Source organism: Musca domestica, unplaced genomic scaffold (assembly GCF_030504385.1).
Source record: "Musca domestica strain aabys unplaced genomic scaffold, Musca_domestica.polishedcontigs.V.1.1 10, whole genome shotgun sequence".
NCBI classification, from domain to species: domain Eukaryota; kingdom Metazoa; phylum Arthropoda; class Insecta; order Diptera; family Muscidae; genus Musca; species Musca domestica.
This window is the reverse complement of record NW_026712115.1, coordinates 8,845,391-8,865,875: the sequence shown is the minus strand read 5'-3', so window position 1 is coordinate 8,865,875 and position 20,485 is coordinate 8,845,391. Positions and strand designations below refer to the sequence as shown.

The window sequence follows — 20,485 nt, the reverse complement described above, 5'->3', positions numbered from 1 at the left end:
ATTCACCGGAATTGTTTCAAATTTGATATTTGAAGTTCAAAATGGATACTACAGCCTAAGACAGAAAATTGTCTGTGCAGGTCCACGTCTTCGTATAGCCCTTTTATAACGGTACTTCCCAATATTCGATATTTTGATGATTTTAGCGTCATTTTTCAACGGAGTAATTTCGAATTACGTATTTATAGTTCGTAATGGTATTTCGGTATTTTGACGATTTTAGGTACAATATTCACCGAAATTGTTTGAGATGTCGTATTTGAAGTTCGTAATGGATGCTACAGCCTGTGACAGAAAATTTTCTATGCAGGTCCAGCTCTTCGTATGGCTCCGATATAACGGTACCTCCCTATATACAGTATTTTGATGATTTTAACCACATTATTCACCGTTTATTTCAAGTTTCGAATTTGAATATGGTAATGGCTTATGACAAACAGTGTTTATGTAGGTCCACGTCTTATAGACCCCAATATAACGGCTTTATTCGGTTTTTTAAGATTTTAACAGAAATTTTAACGGATTTTTTTTGAATTTTTCCAATTTTTTTTCAAATGATGGAGGGTATTCAATGTTCGGCCCGGCCGAACTTACTGCTTTTTAACTTGTTTTTAATTTATGTTATTTGTTGCAGACGAATACTGCAATCGAAGTTCAATCTTCAGAAACAGTTCTAGTTCTAAATTGCCTTCAGCCATATAACTAGCACCTGTTAGTACACCGTGAAGTTCATAAAAACCGAAATCAACATCCGATTCTATTCCAGACATGGTACATCTTAATCTTCCCATCAATACAAGATGTTTTATAAAGATGGTAGAGATCGGACCATTTCTTTGGCTACCTGCTCCACATAGTGTTCAAGATTTTGAAAAACGAAACGCTCAAAATAAGCGAAATAAGCATCCAACTCTCAAATTTCACACACACACAATCATTTTTGTTAACACAAGATCTGTTGTGAAGATGCTATATATCTGCGAACCCCTTCTAGTACTTCACCCACAAAGGGACACAATTTTCAATACTTTTATCTGCCATAAATTGCGAAACAACTCAGCGATTCTTTACAACTTGCTATATCTAGGTCTAATTATTTAGGTCCGATACGAAATGGACAATATAGACCCATTCTTTAAAAACCCACTCCACAGAGGTTCAAGAGGGCTGAGGGTATACATCTGTCGACAAAACCGAGTGATATTTTTTAATAGTTAATCTAAAAACAAATACTTAATAGCATAGTATAAATAAATATTATGGATACAGGCATATTCTGTGTGCACCACACTGTGGTACAGATTATTATGATGAGTAGGTCCATAGTTCCTTTTGACGAACTCCATAGAAACACGTTCGGGGTCGATTTATATACGTACATTCGTCTGCCGGTCTTTCTATATTTGTCGCATTCATGTTCGATTGGGAGTGGGATTGAAATGTTGGACAGCACATTTGTTTGGCCCAGAGACGAAATCTATTGAAATTGCTGATAATCAGTTACAGATATGTACGCTCAATTTCACTTTTATTGTACGCTAAATGCTTAATATGTGACAAAATACAATTGATTTTGGCTCATATGACCGAATTCAATCTTGAAATATATATATGAAATTTTGAATAAAATAACTCCCATATATGCGTTTCATCCGATTCGTTAACAATCTTGTTTAGCAATCATATTCGACACAACACATCAAATTCAGCCTCTGTCAAATGTTGTCCGATTTAAATATATATATATATATATATATATATATATATATATATATATATATATATATATATATATATATATATATATATATATATATATATATATATTTAAATCGGACAACATTTGACAGAGGCTGAATTTGATGTGTTGTGTCGAATATGATTGCTAAACAAGATTGTTAACGAATCGAATATATTTTATATATTTCCCTTCAATTTTTCATAAATCATATACCAACCATACAACGTACTAGTCTATCAAGTGTATTTCAGAATTAAAGTTAAACTTTATAACCTTTGTTGTTGTTTTATAAAATATATTTCATTCCATGAAAAACAAAAGTTATAAAACATTCCAAAAAAACTAACCAACTAACTATGAAATATTTTGAATCACATCCACAATTATTAATAGAAAAACAAAATAATAATTTATAATTAACATATCGATCAAATTTATAAATTAGCTTTCTTAACAAATTCGATGAAATCATTGTACAATACTTGTGGCAACTCCATTGCAGCGAAATGGCCACCATCTTCGTAGTATGTGCTTGTAACCAAATTCACGAACTTGTCTTTCAACTGGCAATCGGTTGTGTGCCAGAGGTCATGGAGGAAACGAGCACAGCCAGTTGGTGCTTTAACTGCAACACGATCCATTTGCAGTTCCATTTGTGGCTTGTTGAATGCTTCGGCATAGAGACGTTGAGAGGTCGTGATTGAATTGGTCAGATAATAGATCATAACATTGTCGAGCAGACCGTCGAGAGTGTAACGTTTGGTCAGGCCACCATCGGGTAAATGTTTGAATTCAACATTGGTCCACGTGGAGAATTTTTCCATGATGTAGGCAGCCAAGCCAACTGGATTATGGGCCAGAGCAGTACCAATAGTATCAGGTTTGGTGGCTTGCAGATGCATGTAGCCGCTTTCTTCCATCATATAGCCGAAGAAATCGCCCAAAGGTTTAAAGAATTTCGAATATTGTTTTTCATAGAAGAAGCTTGGTAGGAAGTTGGAAGCAAGCATTTTAATCATGCTAACAGGACTCATGGTGCCGCACATATTAGAGTGGTATCCAAGTGTGTTTTCGGGGAATAGGGAGGCCAAGTTGGAGCCAATAATGGAACCCCAGTCACCGCCTTGGATGAGGAATTTGTTGTGACCCAAACGCAACATAAGATTGCGCATCACAACAGACATCTCAGCTGGACCAAAGTTTTTCTTAGAAGCAGGCTAAAAAATTGGAGAATGCATACTTGAGTATATGAAAATTGCGTGTGTGGAGGACAAATTATAATTTACCTGCGACCAACCATAACCTACCAAGCTGGGAGCAACAACTTCAAAGACATAGTCACTCTTGTCATTGGGTGTCGTCAACAAGGGAATAATGTCGTAGAATTCGCGTACAGAGCCTGGCCAGCCATGCAATAAGAGTAAGGGCAATACCTTTTTACCTTCAGTCTTCTTGGGCTTTACATGGATGAAATGAATTTTCAATCTGGAATAAAAAACAAAAATTTCAAATTAGAGATTAGATGGACACATTGTATTCACTATAACAGCGAGATAAATAAATATTTTTTAAACACTACATGACAGATCTTTATTGACTTTCATTGCAGACAAAACATCTAAAAGAGATTTTTAACAAGGCGTGGTTCTAGAATGCAGAAAACCTATTTTGCTTTGGGCGCCAGAATTGTACTACGTAGAAGGATATGATAAAGCTGGCGCATTGGCGAAATATACTTAAAACTTTAGGAGTCACAACTTCCAATTCAGGCCTTTTGTGTTATTTTTTGGAGCCCAAGATTTCGTTTTGCTTTGGTACCCCAACCCATGGTGCAAGGAATCAAAATTTATTTGTTAGAGGTAGAAGTTTAACCAGAAATATTAGGCTTTGCTGTGAGGTGTGGCAGTTTGAGACAGAGTACAGATTGACGCGTTTTTACTCAGGAGTGAAACTTGCTCGTGAGCGAAAGTGCGAGATTTATAAGAAGATCACTCTCTACTCTTCTGTTTTGTACACCAAAGTCAAGAAAAGAAAAACTGCAGAGGCAATGAGTAGCGATATTATTAACCGGAATCGTTTCAAGTTTCGTATTTGAATATCGGACTGGCCTATGACAAAAATTGCATATACAGGATGAGATGAAAAAAGTGCAACCAACTTCAGACTGCTGTCATTTCTAAGCCACACCACAGCTGTTTAAATTATTCAAGTGACAACTCATTATATTTTTTACAAGCGCACAAAAGCATTTCGGTGAGAATTTCCCAAAAAAAAGTTATTCGTGATGGAATTCAAGCGAGATAGTGTGATTTCTTTATATTTGGCTGGAAAACCACAAGTGGTTATCGTTAGAGCGCTCCAGCATTTAAATGTGAATAAATCTTTTGTGTCTCGTACCATCGCTCGTTACCGTGATGCTGGTAGCGTAGTTCGACGTCAAGGAAGTGGACGGAAGGAAACAGCAACATCAGCAAAAATGGTTCGAAAAGTAAAGAAGCGACTTGATCGAAACCCGCGTTGCAGTGGCCGAAAAATGGCTCGTGAATGAAAAATGAGCTCGGGGTAAAGCCAATGAAATTCCAAAAAGTGCAAGAACTTACACCGCAACAGAAAGAAAATAGACTCAAAAGAGCTAAAGGGTTGTTAGCTTGATCAAAAGTGGTGAACTGCCGAATTTGGTTTTCTCCGATGAGAAAACATTCGTTGTCCAGCAGTTTGTAAACAAACAAAATGATCGTGTTTACTTGCCAAAGAGGTCAGCTGAAAATATGCAACTTTGGTTGGGCATCAGAACTCAAGCGCCGGCCATGGTGATGACGTGGGCCGTCATAACAGACGATGGTTGCTCTCCGCTCGTATTAATTGACCGTGGCATCAGAATAAATGCGAAAATGATTGCGAAAATATTCTGGAGGGTGTATTAAAGCCTTGGGCACACAAACATTTTTGTTGCAGACCTTGGACATTCGAACAGGACCCTGCAACATCGCACTCAGCACACGCCACCCAAGAATGGTTACAAAATGAGGTTCCTCGCTTCATTTCCAGTGCACAATGGCCACCAAAATTTCCGCATACCAATCCGTTGGACTATTGTGTTTGGAGTATTTTAGAAAGCAAGGTTGGCACTAAAAAATGCCAAGCGCTTCGCCGGGAATGGGTCAAAATACCGCAGAGCAACATTCGTTTGACGGTTTCATTTGCCGTTTGAAGGTCATAATTCGTGCCAAAGGTGACCAATTCGAACAAATCTAAACTTATTCTAAAATTAATGTTATTTCCGACATTTTTTGTTTTCATTCAATAAAATATTAAAAAAATTTAAAAATTATGGCGATTGACTTTGTGGCAGATTTTTATCTCATCCTGTACAGATCCATGTCTTCGTATATTTTTTTTTGATTTACTTTTGTTTTGAAAATTTGCAATATCTTTCTAAATAGTAAAGGGGATTTAAAGACCGTCCGGCCAAACTAACTGCTTCTTTTATTTGTTTTAGTTCGACTGAGTTCCACTCTCTACTCGAATTTGAGAGGGAGAACTGTAGGGAATAGAAAAAATCGAGCCTATTCTGTTTTCGATTTCACTCGAATAAGAACGAGCATGCTTTCGAGGGTATGGGCACAATTTAAAGGTCATATGTGATTTGTGAACAAATAGATGGGGCAAATAAAGTAGCCAATCTTAACCTGTTGTGAAATATAATTAAAATGACGATGTCTAAATGTATCATTACACAGCAGAATCTTATAATCCAAATTTTGACACGTAATATTTCCCTTCTGATATGCTATAATTATTTTATTTCCTTTTTTTTAATATCAACCCTAAAACCATATGGGATTCAAATTCCAAAAGTCTCAATTGCTATCACATATGCAGGGTCATACTAAATTTAGTCAAGTCATTAATTGAGCTATTTTTAAATTATGTCTACTATTCTTATCAACATTTAACTACCAAAGTTTTACGATAGAACAACAGATTCACCAGCCATTAAATAAACACCCAAACTTTATAGAATCTTCTCGAATCTTTGGACGTGCTTCAGCACGTTTCTTATCACATTTTATTGATAAATTGGCAAACCTAAATCCAATAAAACAAAAACATAATTGAAATTCAATCAACGGCTACTGTTCGTCGTCGATTGGCGGAAAGTATTTTGAATAAAACACGTCCCCTCCGCCAATTACCATCAGGTGTGTTTGAACGCACCTTGAACTATAAACTTTGAATAAAAATTTTTAATGGACTTATAAGTGGTGGATGTTGTGTGTACAAAATAATTGTAAACATATCAATAACAATCATTAAAATTTATCGGTATGGTCGCCGTAATAGCTTAACCTACAGCTGACCAAAAATGCACCAAGTGGTCAATGGCCCACCAAGCAGCTGACGCTGCGCATGTTGATACAATGTATGGAGCTTCTGTGCATACATAATTAGGAAACCAAATCAAAATTAAAGACAGATAAATACACTCGCAAAAAATCAACACAAAATTAATGGAATACTGGGAAATTGACTTAAGTTTAGAAAATTTGCTTAAAATTATTTGGATTTTTAATTAATCCTTGTGTTGAAATCAGAAACGTAGATGAATTAACCTAAGAGGACAAGGGCAGGTTACTAATTTCTAACATATATGTTTTAAACATTCCATGATGCGGCAGAGTCCGTTATATTGTATGGATAAAATTTCGAAATCGAATACAAATTAAAGGTGTTGGCGTGGCGTACTCCAAAAGAAGTCTATTTGGTCAGGGTATTATGTCTTTGTGGGTTTATTTGTATAGGATGGAATTTGGCTCATACGACCAAACTGAGCTTAGAAACAAGAATCACAAAGCTATAGCTCCCATATATATTGTTCATCCGATTTGTTATTTGTGTTCTCCGCAGCCGAAGTATGCACTCTGTAACAACGATATTTGGGAAAATATATCAAATACTGCTCAGAAATACCTTTGCTTAATTTTATGGAGATCGGTTCAGATTTGGATACAGGGTGAGCTGAAAAAACTGCCACCAACCTCAGACTGCTGTCATTTCTAAGCCGCTCGTCCGACAGCTGTTAAAATTATTCCAGCTCATTATATTGTTTACAAGCGGACAAAGGCATTTTGGTGAGAATTTCCCAGGAAAAAAGTTATTCGTGATGCAATTCAAGTGTGATAGTGTGATTTCTTTATATTTGACTGGAAAACCCCAAGTGGCTATCGTTAGAGCACTCCAGGATATAAATATGAATAAATCTTTTGTGTCTCGTACCATAGCTCGTTATCGTGATACTGGTAGCGTAGCCCGATGTCGGACGGAACAAAACAGCAACATCAGCAGAAATGGTTCGAAAAGTAAAAAAGCCGAAAAATCGCTGGAGAGCTGAACATATCGCAATATTCCATTCGGCAAATATTGAAAAATGAGCTCGGGGTAAAGCCATTGAAATTCCAAAAAGTGCAAGAACTTACACCGCAACAGAAAGAAAATGGACACAAAGGAGCTAAAGAGTTGCTTCTCTTGGCCGAAAGTGGTGAACTGCCGAATTTGGTTTTCTCTGATGAGAAAACATCCGTTGTCCAGCAGTTTGTAAATAAACAAAATGATCATGTTTACTTGCCAAAGAGGTCAGCTAAAAATGTGCACCTTCGGTTGGCCACCAGAACTCAAGCGCCAGCCATGATGGTGGCCGAAGACCTTGGACATTCCAACAGGACGCAGCACGTGCCACTTAAGAATGAATACAAAATAAGGTTCCTCGCTTCATTTCCAGCGCACAATGGCCACCAAAATCTTCGGGTACCAATCCGTTGGACTATTGTGTCTGGAGTATTTTGGAAAGCAAGGTTGACACTAAAAATACCCAAGTGTCGATCACCTCAAGCCAGCGCTTCGCCGGACCAAAATACCACAGAGGAACACTCGGGCAGCTTGTGACGGTTTCATTGGCCGTTTCATTCAATAATGCTTTCATTCAATAAAAGGAAAAGTTATAGCGTTTGACTTTGTTCAGTTGTTTATATCACCTTGTATTTAGGTATGACTTAGGTCACGTCCGAAAATGGACAATATTGGCTCTCTGTTTTTGTATCTCCCCCACAAAAAGTAAAGAATATGAGAAATACCTCTGTAAAATAAGAAATGAAAATCCGATTTGTTCATACTCAAAATTTTACAAGAACATAAAAATCTCATATTGATGCCAGGTAGTATGTGATGTTGTTCCATCATGTCACATACTAATGTTTAGATAAGACTTAGGTAGCTGCCCTAACCTTTTTGTACCTTCCCCAAAATTTTGATTAATAACTGTCTTGAAGGGGAAAATCAATGTCCGTGTTATCTATACTTTTTAGTATCGGTACACTCTTTCTGGTGCTTCAAAAATATGAATAAATCTTTATAAACATCATTCTCCACTAATAAACAAACGTTGTTTTTATAAAAACAACAATAAAGGAATTAAGCCTGACCATTTTGCAACAACAAAATGTCTCATATAGTTCAAATATCTCATATTGTTCAAAATTTTTATAAGACCTTCTGCTTTACTTTTGCACATTGCAATATTTCTACTAACATTAATCTAAGCTAAAGATACGATATGTGGGTTCAATATTCATGGGTCGTCAAATGCTGGGGGCACAATTTAATTTCTCAACAATCACTAGACCGTTTCTTATTCTTTATAGCATGTTTCCATTGGAAACCGAACAACGTTGTTCGCTCTCAGAATTATGTACACGAATTAACCCGTTCATACGGCACGATTCGTAATTCATAGTAAAATAATTCCTTTTTTCAAAAATTTTGTTTGTTGATTTTAATGGGAATTTATACGAAAATACATGAAATTCTCACTAATATGAATAGAAGAAATGATTGTTTTTCTCCCAAAGATTTATTATATCATTAATTTTATAATTTTCATTCACGTTTTCAACTTTTTGTGTAAATGTTGACATTTTGAACATATTTTTATATTTTTCTATTTTTAAATTTTGCTGGAGAGACACTTGTCAAACATTTTTTCTGCCGATACAAAGTTTTTGAAAATATTGCCTCTTTTGTTTGCAGTTTTCTGTGGAAATTTCAACTCGTGGATAAAATGCGTACCTCGAATGAGAGAGAAAACAAAATGTACTTTCGTTTGAATGTACATACGCCATTCAACATTGTAGTTTTCATTCATAATTTTCAGTCTTCCCAAAAAATTTTAAAATTTCATTAAATTTTTCTATTTTTAATTTTTAAATGTCATAATTTATTTTTCGATAAATGCTCTCATTTGTTAGGGATGGGACATATTTTTTCGTTGTTCTGAGAGTGATTTGATTTGAACAACGTACAAATATGAGTGTTCGCTCAGGTAATTTTGTGTGAAGAATAATGTAGTTTTTTCATAGTTAAGGGTCAAACAACGAATAGAGAGCGAATCAAGTGCAGTGGAAACGCTACATTAAGTAATGAAATATACTTGCATTATTCGTGTTCGACATTCTTTAATATTACTATTCTTCTAATTAATGATACTCAGTACAATGTTATCAGTTTCACAATCATTTTCTCATTTTCTCTATGCCCACAAGCTAATTTTAAATTGTTCATTAAATATTATGTTTTACTGTAATATTACATTAACACCTCAAGGATGCTGTTAAAACAAAAATATTTCTCCGCCTCATTGGACTACACTCATATTTACATTCCACTTAGACTAGTTTCTATGCAAAAATCAAAATGCAAATTGTTTTGCAATATGAAAAGTGAAAAAGTAAACTGAAATAGCTTCATTAACATGTGGTTTTTATAAGAAACCAACAGCTTACTCATAACAGATTATTTAACCAAAATGGAGCGGACAAACTTACAACTAACTACCACTAGTCTCTAGTCGATTAATGCTTTTTTGTTTTTTATTTCTCTTTTTATCTTTGGCATTTTCATAATCATCGACTTGAACTTACCCTTGAATTTCGGTTTGGAAATGATTGAATTTTTTCAAAAAACTTTCACGTTCCGACCACTTTGCCAGATAATCATCACGCCAGTATTTGATAACTTTTTGCAAATATTTCGAGTTGAAACCATATTCGAATGCCACATCTTCCAATGGATCATGTAATTTGTATGGTCGCTGTAGTTGTAATTTAAGATCTTCAATAATCTGGAGAGGAGAAAAAAATGGGAAATTTATTATTGTTGGAAATTGGAGTTAGAGTAAATCAATAAACAAATGTGAAATTAAAAACTGATAAAAATTCGTAATGTGACCTCGATGGTATGTAACTACTACGGGTAGCACAGATGTTTCTGGATTCTTCTATTTGTATAACTAATTTAATGTATTCAAAATTTAACAATATAAAAATCATTAATTATGGACGGCCCTAGTTTACCTAATAATAATAATAAAAACGATTTATTTTAGGATTATCTAACATCGACAATATTCCAAAAGAGTCTGAAAAATATATGATATTTTGACATTTGTTATTTCAAATAATATGAAAGACGATTACTTCTCAAAGATGCCATTGATTTTAATCGAAATTATAAAAATATACAATTTTTTGCCTGTCAAAAAGTAATTAAGAAAAGAGGAAAATAAAAAATCCCCGATACGTATCTGGGTTAATAACAAAATTTTGCATAATTAAGTGGTGGCCGAAACATAACAACTTCAAAGTTGGGTCAATGCGATCTAATCTGAAAACGAGTTTGGGAAATTTCATACAACTTGAGAGAAAAGGTCACTGGCCGTATTGCAATGGATTCAAGTTCGGCGATGTTAAGTAAAACAATACAACATGTTTGGTGGTGTGTGAGGCATACTTATCAACAACCAATTTATGTTTATAAATAAATATGAAAAAAAGAAACAAATAACCAAAATATATTAGTTATCGTATCTTTTGACAGTTATTAATAATTTCCTTTATATATTTTTTTTCAAGAGTCGCATCGAATAACGAAAAATGTGAATCTATGGGCCTAGATTCTTTTATTTAAAACATTTGAAGTCTAATTTCGAAATGTTTGCAAGTGAGACCAGCAACGAATGAGAATTTGGGAAATGTGAAATGAAAAGTGGGCGAAAATCTAAGATATGGTAAAAAAAACTTTTTGCACATTGTGTGTATGTAGTGTGCAATTAGACCATACAATTTGAACATGGCTAATATAACTTTGACATTACTGGTGGTGGATGATACTAATGACCAATTGTGGAACACATGAGTTATATCTTTAACAATATTTCATAACTATGTCAAGTTTGTGAAGATTGGCCGAAGTTTCATAAGCCACAGCATATGTACACTCACATAGTTAGTATAAGTATGCCATGTTACCATTGTTTATTCAATTATTGAAATATTCACATGCAGAACTGTAATTATTTGCAATATGTTCATTGTGGTACCACTTTTCCACAAGACAAGCAAACAAGTTTTCTACGGTACGCTTACAACATTTTACCAATCAGCTAGTTTTTTTTTTTTCAAGTTATTTATCTAATAATCTATCTGTGTAAGAGTGTGTACAAAAAACATGTTGCAAAATGCATGAGACATACAAATTTATGTTGTTGCAACATAATGTGACATTTCAATAACGACACACAGCGTGCATACCGTTTGCAATAGCACCGTACTAATGAAATATTGATATTTTGAATATGTACGGATGGGCGGTGACTTAATAAATTTCAGACGTTTCTGCTTATATTTTTTTTTTATTTTTGTCGATAAATAATAGACCGAGCGATCACAGACCTTTTTTATTTTTCTTATTTCAGTTCCTCACAAGAACACTATTTCTACGATATATTTCATTTTCAGACTTGGTCTATATAGCCTTGCACAATTTTTTAACTGACGATGAATATATTCCATTCTCGAGTGGGTCTGAATGATACGCAGGAATTGTCCGGCAAAATCTTTCTGAGAGAGTAAGGTAGTTTTATTCTCTTTTGCGAGGAAAATGCAGCTGATTTGTCAAAACAAACCAATTTGCCCCCATTAAAAGAAAGAAAGAGTCACCAATTTTAAAATTTTTATAAATAAAAAGGAAATTAGCAATAAAATAAAAATATGAGCAATAAAAGGAAGATAGATTTGATGTGTTCCCCGGAATCCCTTAAACATGTTGCTAATGGCGTTTGTGTAAAAATGTTGGAAATATTTTGTGTTTTTATGGCTTTTATACACTCTATTTAAGAAGAATCTATATCTATAAAAGAGGAAAATGTTTGTACGTTTGTTTGTTTGTTTGTTTGTTTGTTTGTTTGTAATTTATGGACTCGAAAACTGCTGAATAGATTTTTCTGAAAATTTCCATATATACTGCAACATCGCCTGAAAGTAACATAGGCTATATACATTTTTGAATTTCCACTTGGAACTGGAGATATAGCATCAGAATCGGAGGTACCTTCCAAAAATTTAGATTTTATATGCACATATCTATTGATCGGTTAAAGATACAGTCTCCAAATTTGGAATGTGTAACGGAATTTGGAACAAAAATAAGTTTGCTAAATTATATTGTAATCGGTTCAGATTTGGATATAGCTCCAATATATATTTTCGACCGATTTCGTTCATTTGATGCCTCAAACACAATATGAATGTTCGATTCCAATGAAACTTGGAATATGTGACGGGATTTGATCCGAAAATAAATTTGTCAAATTATATTGAAATCGGTTCAGATTTGGATATAGCTCCCATATATATTTTCGGCCGATTTCAAGCATTTGATGCACCAAACACGCTATGTATCCCCAATTTCAATGAAATTTGAAACGTGTGATAGATTTTATCTAAAAAAAATTATTTCCCAAATTATATTGAAATCGGTTCAGATTTGGATATAGCTCCCATATACATTTTCGGCCGATTTCATGTATTTGGTGGACCAAACAAGATATGTATGTCCAAATTTAATGGAATTTAAAATAAGTAACGGAATCGGGAGCAAAAATGAATGAAATCGGTTCAGATTTGGATATAGCTCCCATATATATTTTCGACCGATTTCATGTATTTGATGCACCAAACACGCTATGTATCTCTAATTTCAATGAAATTTGAAATGTGTAGCGGAAATTAAAACAAATATACATTTGTCAAATTATATTAAAATCGGTTCAGATTTGGATATAGCTCTCATATATATTTTCGACCGATTTATGCACCATACACGATATGTATGTTCGATTCCAAAGAAATTTGGAATATGTAACGGGATTTTGATTAGAAAATAAATTAGTCAAATTATATTAAAATCGGTTCAGATTTGGATAGCTCCCATATATATTATCCGCCGATTTCACATATTTGATGCACATTTGACAAATTATATTCAAATACGCTCAGATGTGATTATAGCTCCATATATATACTCAGCCGATTTCACATATTTGATGCACCCAAAGCGAGAGAGACAAAATCTGGCACCAGCAAAAATTGCCAAATTATATTGAAATCAGTTGAGGTTTGGATATAGCTAACATATATATTTCGGCCGATTTCATACATATTATGCACCAAACACGATATATATGACCGATTCCAATGAAATTCAGAATGTGTAGCGGAATTTGGTTACAATAATAAATGTGACAAATTAATTGGAAATTAGTTAAGATTTGGATATAGCTCCCATATATATATTCTCGGCCGATTTCACATATTTGACGCACCAATTTCAATTAAATATGAAAGGTGTGGCGGAGTTTGGTGTAAAAGTAATTTTTTTTAAATTATATTTAAATCGGATCAGATTGGGATATGATTTTAATAAGAACCATTGACCCACAACGCCTTAGGCTAACACTAAAAAACAACACAACAATTTATTTGAAATACGCTTATTACGGCGAAGTATGTTGCTATCTCGAATTCACTACTTGCAATAGAAATGCCACTCTACCTAAAAAAATTGCAGTTTCCTGCACTTTGGTATTTGCTATGAAATAAATAAATCCAAAGGACAAACCCTTCGTGTATGTATGTCATGTTACTGCTTTTCTAATGGTTTTGGTTATTTACGCATTAAATTAGTGCAATATTTTTTTTAATTTTTAAATTTGTTTTTCTTTATCCAACATATATTCGTAAATAAAATTTTGAATGCATATAAAATCAAAAGGGGTAGCGAAGCGCACCGGGTTCAGCTAGTATATTCTAAAGCAGAAAAGTAAGATATTATTAGCCCCATAAGTAATGTGAGACTTGATTTTGGAATGGTTGAATTTTGCTTCAAAGTATAATCATTCTGATTTTACTCTAAATCAAATTTGTAGGGTAAGTGCGCTTAAGTTAGGCATGTCCCAGTAGCCGGCATTTTTCCTATTTTAACTCAAATAAATAATAATGTTTATAAGTAAATGTAAATAAAAGGTTATATTAGCTTCGAATATAATTTAATATATTTTGGGTAAAATTTCGCCAAGGAAAAATTATGTATTCTATTTTTGTCTATAAAGGTCATTCAGCACGAACGAGACATTGCACATTCTTAAGAAATAGTGGAGAACTCAACTATTAAAGACGTTCTGATAATGGCGTATGCGATTCTGCATCATACATTGTGCTATTAACTTATTGGTTCTATTTTTTATGGACAGTCACCATTTTTGGTATTCGACATTTCCAAGAATTTCTGTAAAAATGTTCAAACGCGTGGAATTAGCAAATAAATGGATTAAATGTTGTTCTGATTATCTTTAATTCTGCTATAACTTATTGGTTCTATTTTTTATTGATAGTCAAAATTATTGGGATATCGACATTTTTACGAATTTCTGTAAAATTGTTAAAACGTGTGGAATTATCAAATCATTAAATGTCTTTCTGACAATGGCGTATGCGATTCTGCAACATTCATTCTGTTATAAACGTATTGGTTCTATTTTTTATGGACAGTCAAAAAATAACTATGTTGTGGCCCGAACTTTCAAAAAATTCCGAAAACTACCACTTAAATGAAAACCGTTTTATGGGGACTCTACGAAGACGTGGATATGTATACGAAATGGAATGTCATAGGCTGTAATGCCCATTACTAACTTCAAATACGAAATTTATTACAACTACGGTGAATAATGTCGCAAAAATCATGAAAATACGGAGTATCGGGAGGTACCGAAGACGTGGATCTGCACAGACAATTTTCTATCTTAGGTTGTAGTACCCATTATGATCTTCCAGTAGGAAATTTGAAACAATTCTGGTGAATAATGTTACCGTTATATGAGAGCTATACATTTACGAACTTAACCTGCCTACTTATAAACTATGCATGTATGCAGAATTTTAGCCTCCTATTTCAATTCGTTCGAAAGACAGACAGACGGACATCGCTAGATCGTCTTAGAATTTTACGCTGATCCAGAATATATATAATTTGTATGGCCTATTATGAATATTTTGAGGAGTTGCAAACGGAATGACAAAGTTAATATATTCTCCATAGAATGGTGGAGGGGATAAAAAATGTACACAGTCTTTTTGATACTGTCAAAAGAACTATTTAGACGAGGATATTTTTGTAAAATTGTTATAACTATGCAATTTTTTCTGATGTCGACCAGTGGAACACAAAACATTAAGACGTAGCCTAAAGTCGATTTGTAGGTGGAAAACATGGACATAACTACAACCCAAAAAATTAAATAATTTTTAAATTTAAATACTTAGGAATAATTTTAAATATTTAAAGTTCGATCGTATTTACTACGAGCCCAGCGTCAACTTTCAAAACATTCGGGAGGATAACTTTATTTCATTGCCCTCACGAATGTTAATGCGAATTCTAATTTAAATTTGCATCGCTTGAAACAAAAACATAAGAGCACTGTAATCTCAGTAAAACTGGACCCTGGTATTTTTTAGTAATACACAGGGTCCAAAGGTCTATATCTGTACATACACTGCCTCATATAAGTATCAGCAATTACTAGATCAACTACCTGTGCGTTGCAATCATTTGTGAATTCTCCTCAAGGTTAACTAACCAGCATTAGTTACGCACTCTTAAATGTAAGTTTATTTTCCAAAGAGACGAACAAAATTTATTTTTCCGTCATACTATTTTTCCCAAGACAGTAGTCCTTCTAAAACAGCTAATATCACCCTCAAACTCACCTCCGGCTTAGCGGCAATATCGAATGGTTTAATGGAAACATCTTCCTTATAATCAGCTCCACTACCTGGCCCCCAGTATTGTTTCTCGTCTAATTTTGGTGCAGGAATGGGTTGATTTAGTAGACGGTAATTCTGATACAAGGCGGCCAGACCCAAGCAAAGGCCTGCAATTAATACTCTGACCATTACACCCATGGCTAGATATTTGGCAGGAATGACGTTCTCCTTGCTTTTTGTGGTTTTTTGTTTGTTTGTCTTTTTGCGACCGTTTTCTACCGAATACGACGACGATGGGGGAACACCGAAACGCACGGAGACGATTAGTATGTACCTAACGCTTCGAGTAGGTAAAAACAACTGAAACAGCGACTTCAAGCATTTGTTTCTTGTTAAATTAATAAAAAAAAACTTTTGAAAAAGCACATCACTTCATACATTTCCAAACGCACACACCTCCAAACATACGTACATACATGAGCCGGCATATGCTTTTCAATTTTTTATTCGCATCATGCGAATTGCATGAACGATCCCAAAAATTAGATAAGAGAAGAAGAGAGTGTTAATATATTAATGTCGTTCATATACAATAGCCGCGTTTTATAAAAATGTTCTGGGCTATTGATATTTTTAGCAATACGAATGGAAATTATTTGACTTAAACTTCTCAATTCCATGGAAACTCAAAATGAAAAATAGTAGTATTGTGCAATATTAGAAAATGAAATTTATTTAGCAAAACACATCTACTTTGGTTGATATAATCAAGGCTGCTCAACAACATTTATCATTTACATATTTTAAATCGATCGTGTTAAATTATAACAAGTAAAAAAGCACCTAATTTTGGTCGGGCCGAACTTTGAATACCCTCCGTCATTTGGAAGTCATATGGGGGCTATATGAAGACGAGGACCTGCATAAGTAATTTCATTGGCTGTAGCATCGATTCCGAACATCAAACACGAAATTTAAAACAATTCCGGTGAATAATGTCGCTAAAATCCTCAAAATATCGAATATTATCGTTATTCGTATAGCCCCCATATACGAAGACGTGGACCTGTATATGAAATTTTTTGCAATAGGTTGTAGTACCCATATGATCTTCCAATACGAAATTTGAAACAATTTCGGTCTTTAACGTCACTACCGTTGTATGGTAGGTTCACGAAAACCAGATTCATAAACGCCCAGAAGAAAAGGTTCAAACACGAATCTAGAAAATTAGGCAAAGGTTAACTTTGGGGCAGAGGTAACATAATTCTGCGTTTTCGAAATTGCTTATATAAGGGTAAAGAGTATACACTGAGTGGGTACGCTTGTCTATGATAAGCAATAAGTTGTTTGGAAAAACATTTTAGACGTACAAGAGAGTACGAAATGGACTAAATACGGCAATGTTGGGGAACAGACAGAGCAAGAGTGCGGAATCTTAGCAACAGAATTCACTGATGGATTTTTATCATAAATCTACCAAATGGTTGTACGGAAATTCGAATTTGAAGTGTACGAAAAGTACACTTATACCTATATGTATAAATTTTAACGGGCCTAAAATCTTGACATTTTATGTGGGAATCAAAATTTTTGAGGTATGCCTGATATAAGGAAGTAATTTAGGAAATGTGTACTCAAGTGTATCAATCGTTTTGAATAGTACTTATTATTGTACAAAATGGTGCTCTTAATAATGAAATTTGCTGTTAAGATAGTTGTGCATGCGAAGTCTTGAAATAAGGTGTACATATGAAAAGTATTAAATGGTGCTAAACTTGGTATATAGTGTGGGAAAAGAGCTGGAATTGTGCCTTTTGGTATTAGAATCACTAAGAGTATCTAGTTTATAGATAAGGGGGTGCATTTATAGTGCACGAAAAATATTAAATGGAACTTGATGCTATATAGTGTACGAAAAGTACTAACATTTTGTATAAGGGTCCATTAACAAGTTGAATTATACGGACAATGCGATTTTTTAGACCATATTTCAACCGAACTTCCAGTTATGGAGTACCCATATAGTGGAGACTCAAGCCGAATTTTTCCGCGGAATTATTTGAAGTTTTCAATAAGGTAACGCCTTTTCTAATTGATAAATGGTCATATAGGTCAACGTTTTCGTATAGTTCTTATATAACTGTACAACACGATATAGGGTATTCTTATAATTTAAGCGCCATTATTCAACAGATTTTTTTAATTCTGTTGCTTTATGCAAGTTTCTCATACGTCCTCTTTATCACTCATACATGTATGTTCTGACTTTCAACCTTTTCCAAACCAACATTCTCGAAACTTAGCTAGTTTTATTTTAGAACGAACATAATTGCATCATCCCAAATCTATCCTTGTTGAATAAACATAGCATGGTTCAATGTGAATCAATTTCGTTTAAATTTGAAAGAATTATTTCCAAGCTCTATGTGATATCTTGCACATAATATTGTTATCGCAATCCTCTTGGTATGACTAAGAATCACAAAAGGTTTCACATTAATCACACATGCAATTAATTAATAATTTATTGGGAATTCGGTAAAACGTGTTACTTCCTCTTAGCGCGAAAGACCAATTAAATATAAAGTGAGGAAAGTATTTAAAGACTAAGTTGAATTTCAAAATTGTTCTTCGTCTTGGCACTAATGTCTAAAATGCATAATATGTTTTAATACTTTTTGAGTATATACTTATGCTAATGTGCTGGGCGAGGATTTCCACCTCTAGATATTCTTCCATCTAAGATGTTCATGATATAGAGGGAGAGTCTTACATTAGAGATAGTTGAACATTTTTTCAAAATGATACTTTTGTGGAAGAACAGACAAATACAGAGTTTAAATCGTCTTAGATATCTTCCGGTAGCCTTTGTTCGTTAAACCATTCAATTTTATACTATCTTGGCATAATATAATGAAAACTGCAGCACATGTTCTTTAATATTCATTCTTTAATAAGGTAATAGACCTTTGAACTTAATTCAACCTTGTTCAATGTCATATAATGTATATGTTATCAATAATATCATAGACATTTTTGTGTCGGTATAATATGTACATATATACGTAACAATGTATATTCGATTTGGGATTTAATTAATATCAACGAATTATGCAGTTTTGAAATGCATAAGACACAATGGAGAGAGCAAACAAAAAAGTATGATCGAAACAGCACAATATGACAATTTTGAATTAAAACACAACTAATGTCGTTTAGTTTGTCTCGCTCATTCTCTATCCGCTCTCCGTGATCTGAAAAGCTTTTGTTTGTTTCGATCTTTGCACTTTCGTATATTTTGTTGAGATTATTTTTAGGGAGAGTTCGGTCAATGAAAACAACAACAAATTTATGTTTGTATTCCTGTTTAGAATGAGAAGCCGGCATTTTTTTTTTAGAGGGAATGAATTGGCATTTTTTATTTGACTACTTTTTTTAGGTTTTGCCATCTCATGCCGGCTTCCAGAAAATACTTCAAGTACACGCTCCTAAACAAATTGTGTGTTATGTACAGTCACGAAAAATTGTATTCGTACATCCCTTAAAAGTGTTTCACAAAAATTAAAAACTTTAAAATAATCACCCAAAGGGATAGAAGAAAAAGAGAAATATAAATGTCGTTGTAGTAATTGGCATGCACAACCCAGTAGGAACAAGTAACCAATAAAGAAAGGCCCAAAGTCGGGCGGGCCGACTTTATGATACCCTACACAAATCTGCATATTTAATAGAAAAATAAACGTTTTTATGGGGGATTTATGATCGTTTTTGGATGTGTATTATGGCTTTAAAGTAGATATATATGGGAGCTATATCCAAATCTGAACCGATCTCGATAAAATTTTCAGATTTCTTTATATTTGGCTGGAAAACCACAAGTGACTATCGTTAGAGCACTCCAGCATTAAAATGTGAAAAATCTTTTGTGTCTCGTACCATCGCTCGTTACCGTGATACTGGTAGCGTAGCCCGATGTCAAGGAAGTGGACGGAAGAAAACAGCAACATATGCAGAAATGCTTCGAAATGTAAAAAAGCGACTTGATCGAAACCCGTGTCGCGGTGGCCGAAAAATAGGTCGTGAGCTGAACATATCGCAATATTCCATTCGGCAAATATTAAAAAATGAGCTTGGAGTTAAGCCATTGAAATTCCAAAAAGTGCAAATACTTACACCGGAATAAAAATAGACTCAAGAGAGCTAAAGAGTTGCTTCGCTTGGCCGAAAGTGGTGAACTGCCGAATTTAGTTTTCTTCGATGAGAAAACATTCGCTGTCCAGCAGTTTGTAAACAAACAAAATGATCGTGTTTACTTGCCAAAGAAGTCTGGCAAGTGCTCAAAATGTGCACCTTCGGTTGGCCACCAGAACTCAAGTGCCGCCATGGTGATGATGTGGGCCGTCATAACAGCCGATGGTCGCTCTCCGCTCGTATTAATCGACCGTGGCATCAAAATAAATGTCGAATATTATCGCGTAAATATTCCGGAGGGTGTATTAAATCCTTGGGCACACAAACATCTTGGCCGCAGACCTTGGACATTCCAACAGGACTCAACACCATCGCACTCAGCACACGCCACCCA

The 20,485-nt window shown here is 34.3% G+C and overlaps 1 protein-coding gene across 1 annotated transcript; it reads right to left on the bottom strand.

The window, feature by feature from the left end:
• Nucleotides 1–2,015: 2,015 nt before the first annotated feature.
• LOC101900320 (juvenile hormone epoxide hydrolase 1) lies at nt 2,016–16,276 on the bottom strand. The gene is made up of 4 exons (XM_005182316.4): nt 15,901–16,276; nt 9,715–9,914; nt 3,028–3,226; nt 2,016–2,958 (listed from the first exon to the last, which is right to left on the bottom strand). The coding sequence occupies exons 1-4, from the start codon at nt 16,093–16,095 to the stop codon at nt 2,176–2,178; spliced, it is 1,377 nt and encodes a 458-aa protein (XP_005182373.1). The 5' UTR covers nt 16,096–16,276; the 3' UTR covers nt 2,016–2,175.
• Nucleotides 16,277–20,485: the final 4,209 nt, after the last annotated feature.